The sequence below is a fragment of the Gambusia affinis genome, linkage group LG20 (genome assembly GCF_019740435.1).
Source record: "Gambusia affinis linkage group LG20, SWU_Gaff_1.0, whole genome shotgun sequence".
In the NCBI taxonomy this organism is placed as follows: domain Eukaryota; kingdom Metazoa; phylum Chordata; class Actinopteri; order Cyprinodontiformes; family Poeciliidae; genus Gambusia; species Gambusia affinis.
This window is the reverse complement of record NC_057887.1, coordinates 21,318,377-21,328,098: the sequence shown is the minus strand read 5'-3', so window position 1 is coordinate 21,328,098 and position 9,722 is coordinate 21,318,377. Positions and strand designations below refer to the sequence as shown.

General features: G+C 37.5%; 1 protein-coding gene across 2 annotated transcripts; it reads right to left on the bottom strand.

Moving 5' to 3' along the window:
- Positions 1-671: 671 nt before the first annotated feature.
- On the bottom strand, positions 672-9,433 carry LOC122823583 (cilia- and flagella-associated protein 251). 2 transcript variants are annotated; one of them, XM_044103351.1, is made up of 6 exons: positions 8,425-9,416; positions 5,820-5,923; positions 4,864-4,935; positions 4,705-4,759; positions 4,574-4,610; positions 672-4,480 (listed from the first exon to the last, which is right to left on the bottom strand). In XM_044103351.1, the coding sequence occupies exons 1-6, from the start codon at positions 8,987-8,989 to the stop codon at positions 4,459-4,461; spliced, it is 855 nt and encodes a 284-aa protein (XP_043959286.1). In that variant the 5' UTR covers positions 8,990-9,416; the 3' UTR covers positions 672-4,458. The 2 variants fall into 2 exon arrangements, with proteins under 2 accessions (XP_043959286.1, XP_043959287.1); XM_044103352.1 differs by lacking the exon at positions 672-4,480 and having other exon boundaries at positions 4,570-4,610; positions 8,425-9,433.
- Between the last annotated feature and the right edge of the window lie 289 nt (positions 9,434-9,722).

The following is a 9,722-nucleotide window of genomic DNA, read 5'->3' as shown; positions in this document are numbered from 1 at the left end:
GAAAACATAAAATGTTAAACTACAGATGATATTATTGTGTCATCTGATGCCTCAGCTCACTGGATGCTTTGAAAAAGAATCGTATACCTTTCGGGTTTTTGGGTCTGCTGGACTTTTCTGTTTCTTTAAGATCTTCAGATTCTGTTGATCGGCTGAAACTGTCATTTTTAAAAAAAGAAACACGAGAACTGGATGGAAAATAAGTGAAAAGTCGGAGTTCAAAGAAAAATATGTGAAAAATTGAAGACCAGAGTTACATCCAGAATTACTAGAAAACTGAAACCAACAGCAAATAATGTAACATTGGAGAGCAGTAGGAGAAAGTACAATTATATACTAAACTGGCTGCAGACCAGTAGACCAGGTGTCTGATTCTTCCTTTCCTATTGGCCTGTGGAATATAAAGGTTTTATATGAGAGCACTGAGACAAAATAGAAGAATTAGCAAATAAATACATCCCAAAAAAAAACATCTAAATCAATAAGTAATCATGGATCTCAGCATGATTAAGTGTTTAATCTGCAGGAAGGTTTGCAAACCAATTCCACAGCAAATTACAGAAGTGATAGAAAAAAGTGCTGAATGCAGTTTGTGCACACAATCACAGTTTAGAAAGAAGTTCCTGTTAAGAGAACTTACACAATCGGTCCCATTGTCTTTTAGAAAGAAATGAATAAATTACATGTTTATGTGTTTTATAATTACAAGAGAGGAATGATGTAAACTCACTGTTTCCTTCATCAGGGGCTCAAATGTTTGACTTTCTGGAAATGTCCAGGCTCCTTTATCCACACTCTGTCCTTTTGTCTCACTTTGTATTTTGTATTTATTAAACTTGTGGCACTAGATGTTAATAATTGAGCTCCAGAGTTGCTTGCAGGCAGTTTTATTCCTAGTATTAAGCTGAGGAGCTGCCATTTACTTTAATATATAACAGAAATATCATTGATGTACTGTTTAATACCAGTTTCCTGCAGATTTTATTCACTTTCCTTGCCGTTTACCGCAACATGGAGGTCCTGAGATGTGAGGTAACAACAGACGCTGTCTTGCAGCAGGACCTCGTGTCACAGTACCCACTTCTGTTTAATATAATTTTTCCTGTTTTTGTACAAACATCATTGCATTTAATGAACCGGTTGTTTGACCTTCAGCCGGTGTTTTCACTCACGCTTCACCACACGTCATTAGTCCTCTTTTTGTTCGTCCTTTTGAAGCACATGTCAAACTCAAGGCTTGCGGGCCAAATCTGGCCCACTGTAGCTATTTATGCGGCCCTCTAGACTCCAAATTACATCAATAAGTCCCTCCAGTTTTTCACAAATCTGCAGAATTCATGAAAAATCAAACTTTTTTTCTGGTTTTACTGCAAATTTTTCTAAAAATTGTCCAAAACCTTTGTGTTTAAGTGTCTGCTGCCTCAGCTTTACTTGATGTCGACTTGTAGTCAGAGATCATGATTGATGAGCAATTTAAAAAAAGTCACTTTTAATGTCATATAGTAAAGCAAATATTGTAAAAATTCCTTTCAAATATTTCTAGATTAGCTCCACAAAATCTATGATTTTAACTGCAAAAAAACAACAACAAAAAAAACCCCACAAAAACAATCAAGAAATCCTGGTTGGACTGAAAAGGTTTTCAATATTATTTCATTTTAAGGAAGACATCCTGAATGCTGAAACCAGCAGCTATTTGTTGATATTTTAACAGTTTAATGGCTTCTATAAACCGGCCCTTTAAGAACATCCAGATTTTTGATTTGACCCAAAATGAAAATGAGTTTTTATTATTCTAAATTTAAAAACACAGCAAGGATTTACAGTTATGAAATTGAGGTCCATAAGGAAGGAGATTGATGTTTTAATTATGAGATGCACCAGACCTAACATTCAGTATGTCGGTACTAAAGTTATTTTCCTTTGTTTCTGCTGAGTCACAGACAGCAGAACCACTGCCAAGTGTGAAGAATGTTTTCTTGTCGTCGAAACAACATGATGGCTTCCAAGAGCCGTGCTTCGATGTGCTTCCTGTTAAATGTATTTCCCCCGCCACTCTCGTTAATGACCGCCACCAACTGTGTTGTATAAACACTTTTCTTCAGTCTGATTCAAAGCTGAAGGACAGACGCCTCGATTTATCACCACTGCATGTAAAAATCATTGCATTCACAGAGATGCTGGAGTGTGTGAGTACATCAGAACGGCTGTAATGATCCACATGGGAACGTGAATCTGTTGGGTTTCTCTCAACAATACTGATGGCTGCATTACTGATCAGAAAACTTTAAAAAACTAAGCAGACACCCGGTGGTAAGAGGAGACGACCTGTCATTACCTTCCCACGCCCTGTCTGTGTTTTCTTTCACCACCTGCTCATCATTAGTATTTTCATTTTGTAGGTTTTCCTGCTTAACACCAAAATGTACTTCACTGTAAAAAACTGGAGCTGCATTTACTTCTGTGTACTATCTTCAACTCTTTAAGTCAAATTTAGTGAGTTTTAAATTTCGAACCTAAATGCGTGAGTTTGCAACAGTAGCTAGTTGTGTGTTACTTTATATTATTTAGATTTTAGTTTAGCTCTTAAATACACTGAAAGAAGAAAAAGAGAGGAGTGGGAACTATTTCCCAGAATGCTTAGCGGCGTGTTTTTGTATCCTGAGATGAAGAGCGTTACTTTGATCTGACTCTGGTGTTATTAAGGCAAATGTTTATTTTAATGCAGCTGATGGTTTGCAAAGCTTGAGGATAATGTCCTGATATATTAATAAAAGGTTCTACACAAAAGTGAGCCTCCAGAGCAAAACTGTCACTATCAACTTGATTGTTAATCACATGACAGGCTTGGTGGGAAAAGTGCATCTCTAATGGAGGTCAAAGGGATGTTGGTGTCGAAATCACCGAACCGAGTCCAGACCAAGACCAAGACCAAGACCGAGGCTTTCCGGTGAGTGAGACCCGGATCAAACCAATCCAACAGATTTATAAAAAACAATTACTATAAAAAATTAACATCCTCAAAGTTCCAGAGTAACTGGTTGCACTGGTGCACTTTGCCGCTTCTTTTGAACTCAGACTGTATGCAGGTAAGCTGTAAGTACATACCACCGGTCCCATAAAAACAGAAAACCAGACATACAACCTGCCAGCTGCCTCAGCTGCAGGCGGTGATTCTTTGATGCACAGGTTTCTTTCCAGGTTATGAGGAAACATGAATTTACAACCAAAGTGTTGTAAGCTTCTGCAAAAGTCTTGTTTTGATTATGGAGTTTATGTTTACTTTGCTAAATTTGTTGAGTCAGCTGAATGAGGAGGAAAGGAAGCGTTTCTTGAAAAGTAAATCAGGAGATTCTTCCTGAACCCACGTTAGCTAACGTCTCTCCACGTTGTTTGGGCTGCAAACTTCTGCTTTACACTTTGCTATCTAATGAAGATTTGAATATAAAATAAATTCATTTATTTTATATTTTTTTATTTTAATAAATTTAGTCAAGATTAGTTTCCCTTAAGGTCGTCGTACAGAACTTTTGTTAAAAAATGTAGATATTTTTCTCACATATTTGGTGAAACAGTCTCCATGTCGTGACGGTTCACGAATCCATCACGTAATCTCGTCTGTCAAAAATAAAACAAAAAACAAAAATCAAGCTCCTCTGCTTGCTCCCCGTGCAAGAAACAACCAATCAGAGCTCTGATACTGATTACATCATGTCATGTGACTGCAGCTTTTCCCGTCAACAGATCTTATTGCAAATGCTAAGGCTAGTTAGCATACCCACTGATAGCTGAGGGTAAACGGGTTTCCTGTAACGGTAAGTTGTTTCTCCACAATTAGCACATTTAGCAGAGCGTTTTCAAGGTTGATTGACAGCGTTAAGACCCTCCTCCTGTCTCTGATTGGTTGTTTTTGGCAGCAGAATGGTTTCAATTCAGCCACACTAGAGCATAAAAAGCTTGTTTGAATGTATCAGCGCTGATGCTAACTGAAAGGTGAGGCCTGCAGGGCTTTAGATGGGAGGCGGGATGAGCGCCCTCCCTCTCCCTCAGTCCTTAAACTTTATGATTTAGCAAATTGCCAATACTATATATGTATATATAGAAATGTGTTTATTTACATTTAATCCATGATTTAAAAAGAGGTGGATGTTACTTTTCTACATTTTCTGTGTATTTAAGTGTCAATATATGTTACTTACAACTTTTTTCCCCCTCAGTTTTATTTATATTCTTGCTCCAACATGAAATGAGTGACTGTAGCTTTTATATTTTACAAGACAATTCATACAAAAATGTAATAAACCTCCCAACCTGACCTCCTAATAACATTAAAGCTTTAATTAGAACATAAACAATGACTGAAGATTAACTCCTGCTGGATGTCAAGTCCTTGTTTTGCTGCTGAACAAACAGTTTTATCCCAATCATCTTCTTGGAAGAAGCTTCGGTGCATTTTGCTCAAAGTAGAGAAGAAACGGATCTGAAAAGGCGTCAAATACAGAAATCTATTAAAGCCACAGGAGCTTTTCTTCTGTCCAGATATCCAAGTGATGCAAGAAGGAATAAAACTCACTGAAAGATGGATCTGGTGAGTTCATCGACGAAACCGCCTGAGCAAAATCCAACATAGTAAAACGTTTCATCAGATTAAAAGAAAAAGAAGAAGAAGAAGAAGAAGACGGCAGCAGAAGTGAGATAACTGACCTGGAGTGCAAATGGTCTCACACAGGATGGGGCAGATGTAGCAGGACGAGCAAACCTGGACAGAAACACAGCAGAAAGCCGTCAGACAGAAACAATCTGCAGAATTATAAAATAAAATAAATTTTTCTGCTCAGGAGTTTCAGTGATGAAGGTTCTCACTTCGCAGTTCTCACAGTGATCCGACTCGTCTCCCTCCGCACACGGACACTTATCACAGTGTTCAGAGCAACGCTGGAAGAAACAGTTTTACAATGCAGAGTGAGAAACAGAGGTACCAAGTAAATACCGGACCCGGATCACCGATACCGATACTTTTTAATAAAGTTTTATGTATCATCAAACTTCTGACTTTGAGGAGTTTTTCTGCCTTTTTCTTTGATTTATTTCTTTAGGACAAGGTTTGAGTTGTCAACAAAATACTTTAAAATAATTTATGGGTACTTTAAGGTGCATTAACTGACACAGAAAGAGCAGAAAATACTTTCCCCAGCAGAGGAAACGTGGGAAAGAAGGAGGAAGTGACTTTATTATCTTCCAGCTTACTGGAGTTTTAGTTTCTGGCTACAAAAATTCAAATGTTCAGGACTCCGACCTGAACTTTAACAATTAAGTCCAGCATTTATCAGCTTACTAGGATCTTCAAAACTTTGACCACAACCAGCTTACTGTCATAAAGGGACACAGAAAACTGAAACTGGCTTTTATTTTTAGTCGTTTGGATTATTGTAACGGTTCATTTACTGATCTCTGCAAAAAAAAAAAAGAAAATCTTATTTTTAAAGAAAAGATTTTAAGTCTCTGAAACACTGAATATTTTTTAGACTGAGGTGATTTTCAATATAAACCATGAAGCTTCAGTATCTTTTTCACAACTAAACAGGGAACAAGTTTTATTCTTGTGATTCTTTGCTGAGCTGTTAGTGTAGACATAAAACTGTCCAGACTGTTTTCAGTCTTAATGAAGTCTTATTACGACTGAATGATTCACGGGTCAAAAATATAAATAATCCCACTGATCTGAAAATGACTGAGAGGGAGTTAAAGAAACAGCAAAAAAAGAAAAGTTAATTTAGACGTTTATAAAAATATGACAAGTAAAAGTTACTCTTTTATACCTCGCAGATGGAGCAAACGCTACACAACGATCCGGAGTGGAACTGCTGTTTGCCTGAAGTTTCCTCCTCTTCGTTTGTTTCATCGGTTGTGATTTCTTCTTCATCTAAAGCCAACAGAATAAAGAAAATAAATTTACTTATTTGACTTAAAGAGTAGAAGACTGTAGACACAACTAAACGTTGTGCAGTTAATGCAAAGAAATGAACACATTTAGTCCAAGTTAAGAATGAACACACATTTAGTCTCAGTTTGAGTCTCAGCTCAAACTCTTTTCTGTCACCTCATAATGTGAGTTCATTCCTTTTATTTAATTCTGTAGTTAATTCCTCTTGGGTTGGACTTTTTCCCCTTTCTGTGCTGGTTCAGCTCCCTCTGTGCTAATTAGTCTCCTTCCTTCAGTAAGCTCCACTCAGCAGACCCGCAGCTGTTCAACATCCCCCTAATTAGACTCACTTGGTTTCCATGTCATGGATTAAATCTCCTCTGTGTTGAAGCTCCCTGGTTTCCATTGTTCTCTGCTCATTTCTTTCATTGTTTCTGGTTCTGAAAGTTTTATTTTCTGTTATTATTAAAACCCTTCAACTCACATGTACAGGAGTTGCTCCCAAACTTCTGCATATGTTTGGTCCATAACATTTTCACCATAAACCGACCACAAATAAATTGCAAAATATCTCAGAAATGTGAGAAGAATTGTTGTTGTTAGACTTAAAACAAGCAGGTACAGTTTTTCTGTCAAAACTAAAAAGTTATGTGTTCAGCAAATATGGCTTCCATGCACACTCACTGCATCAGACTCCACTCCTGAAGAAAAAGCATGATGAAAATTATTCACACTGCAAAAACACAAACTCTTATCAAGTATCTTTAATCTAGTTTCTAACACAAATATCTTAGTACAGTTGAAATAAGACAAAACTAACTCAAACTTCCAGCCTTTTTTAAGTAAATAATTCCTTAATGTTGATTAAAAAGTTCTTGTTCTATTGGCAGATAAATTAACTTATGGGGTAAATGTCTTGTTATGAGTTAAATAATCTGCCAATGGAACCATTATTAACTTAAAAATACATCTATATCTTACTTTGTCTTATTTTAGGTGCACTAAGATACAACTACAGAGCCCACTGCACTGAAAACCTCTGAACTTCTGAACTCGTTCAAACATTAGTGACGTTGTTTCCAAATGATTAGGAACTTCTTTTCTTTGCATTATTTGAGGTCTGAAAGCTCTGCATCTCTGCATTCTCATTTTCTGCAAATAAATACAAAAATTTCAGAAAAATGTTGTCAGTAGTTCATTTTACTCAAACATAAACCTCTAAAGAGTGAAATCAGAGAAGCTGATTGTTTCAAGAGGTCTCTTATTTTTTTCTCCAGAGTTGTATCTGCACTAGAAACTAGACCAAAATATTCATTAAGGTTTTGTGTTTTGGCAGTGAGCATGTAATTGACACAATAAAAGTTGGTCAGAATTGAAAACAATGGATGCCACCATACAAATGATGCTTAAAGGAGGAAACGGTTCTGGATGTCATCCCTAAAACAGAAACAGTAAAACTTGGAAATGGGAACATTAAAGTATTTATTGTTTTAGCATTTAATTCTGCCAGACTTTATATAACTCCAGGAAGGACTTCTGATGAAAAAATATAGTTTTAGAACGACGTCTTCCAACAAAAAGTATAAGAAAATTAATTTATTCAGCTTAAAATAATTTGTAAATCTTCAGAATAAAGGAGGCACCAAACAAAACCTTCTAATTCAGATGTTTTTGTTGATTAATGGGTTAAATTTATACCTGAGGAGCACAAAACTGGTTTTCTCTACACATGATACGTTTCATTATCTTCTGATTTCTGATGATTATTCAGTCGGTAATTAATATGTTTAATTAAATTGAACTAGGATTAAACAAGTGTTCACGTCTTCCTGCTGCTTTTCACACAGAAAAGTCGTGGGAAACTAATTATTTAGTTCTTGGTTATGTTCGCACATCTTTTCTCTGTCCTACTGATTTTTCTTGCTGTTTTTAAAAAGCTGTTTGAAATGAATAAATCAAATAAAAATAATTTGGTTTGATTCGTTTTGTGTTTCCGGATTACAAACATCTGGATTAAACGTTGGATAAACAGGAAAAAATATTGACAGATACAAATACTGACAAAATACATCAACTTAAAAATGTTGATGCATTTTTAAGTCAGTAGCAGAAAGTGGTGAGTAGTTTGGATTTTACTCAGCAGTTTATGTTCATTAATCAGAGGCAGACATGTTTAGAGGCTGTTTATCATTCATTTTTTTTAAATTTGGCAAAGAGAAAGCAGATTAAAACGTTCTGATCCGAGTTTGATGTTTTATTTTAGAGCCTGTTTTGGAGCCTCAGAAGTGAACTGAACAAAGACGGGAGCAGTTTGTTTCCGCCACAGATAAGCAGCTCTATTTCTGGACTGAAATGTGTGACGGCGCCTCCAAAGCAGCTGGAGGGACTTTAGCAGCGTCACAGATTAAAAATCCACTCAGATGACTCCAGATTTAAAGTTTATAAGTTCACATCCTGAAGACGTTTATGATCTGTAAAAGGAGGATGAAGAGCAGCCGTACCTTCTTCATCTTCAGCAGGATGATCCTCTGCTTCCTCTTCCTCATCACCAGCTACTTCATCATCCTCCTCTTCCTCATCACCAGCTACTTCATCATCCTCCTCTTCCTCATCACCAGCTACTTTATCGTCTGCAGCCTCATCCTCTTCTTCATCATCCTCTTCCTCTTCACTTCCATCATCCGACTCTGATGCCTCATTTTCTTCCTCCTCTTCTCCATCGCTTTCATCATCTACCTCTGCAGCCTCTTCCTCCTCCTCTTCCTCTCCTTCCTTCTCATCCTCCTCCTCCTCTTCCTCTCCTTCCTCCTGTTCTTCGTCAGCTTCCTCTTCGTCAGCTTCCTCTTCGTCAGCTTCCTCCTCATCAGTTTCTTCTTCTCCTAACTCTTCGTCTTCCTCAGCACCTTCCCCATCTTCATCCTCAGCTTCCTCTGCATGTCTGGTGTCATCCTCCTCTTCCTCCTCTTCCTCCTCAGCCACATCCTGGGCTAAGCCAGAGTGGGGAAGCTGCAGCGGCGACAGGAGCACCAGCAGGAGGGCGACTACCCAGCTTCGTACGAAGGCCATGATGGAGCGTGAAAAGTAAACGACGTCCAACCGTCTTTGCTCAGATCCTCCAAAACTTCCTGTTTTGAACCGCAGTTTAAAATAAGAAAATGAAAAAAGTTTTCTCCGGCTGCAGAGGGGCAGCGAGGGGAGGTCCGGGAGCAAAGTGCCAGCCGTGTGCCGGGAGCACAGAGGACACAGAGGGACAGCAACGTGCAGCTGAAGGCTGGTGAGTGACAGAGGCACATGCCTGGGAAGAATGATCCTGATGTCCTTAACAGTGCATTATGGGAACGCCTGCTCAGGGTCTGTCCTGCATGAGGCAAAGGAGGATAAAAAAAGCACAAGCTGGAAAAAGATGGAATAGTTATAGATATTTAGTAATGTGAGATACACTTTGATGAACTCTGCTTTTTTTTTTCTAACAGAAATTTAGCTTAAAATGACTGAAAACCCAGACCAGAGTTGTACAGCAACTTGTTATATTTACTGTAATAACATTCTGGTGAAAATTTATTCGTAAGAGTATTTTTACTACGCTGTACTTTTTAATTTTACTTGAGCAGTTTTATTATAAAGTATCTCTACTCTTCTGGATTTTTCTACCAACTGAATCAAAAACAATCCAACGATTCACCAGAATCAGACCTGCTGTTTCTGTTGAAGTTTTTTACTGACAGAAACTGATTTGGAAACTTTTTCTATTACCTACATGAATTATTGTCATTTTTGTCCTTAAAATACTAAAATTTCC

Coding starts and splice junctions, on each gene's coding strand:
- LOC122823583 (XM_044103351.1), bottom strand. CDS start 8,989: ATGGCCTTCGTACGAAGCTGGGTAGTCGCCCTCCTGCTGGTGCTCCTG. Junction 5,924..8,424: donor TCCTGCTGAAGATGAAGAAG/GTACGGCTGCTC, acceptor TGTTGGCTTTAG/ATGAAGAAGAAATCACAACC. Junction 4,481..4,573: donor CTCACCAGATCCATCTTTCA/GTGAGTTTTATT, acceptor ACGCCTTTTCAG/ATCCGTTTCTTCTCTACTTT.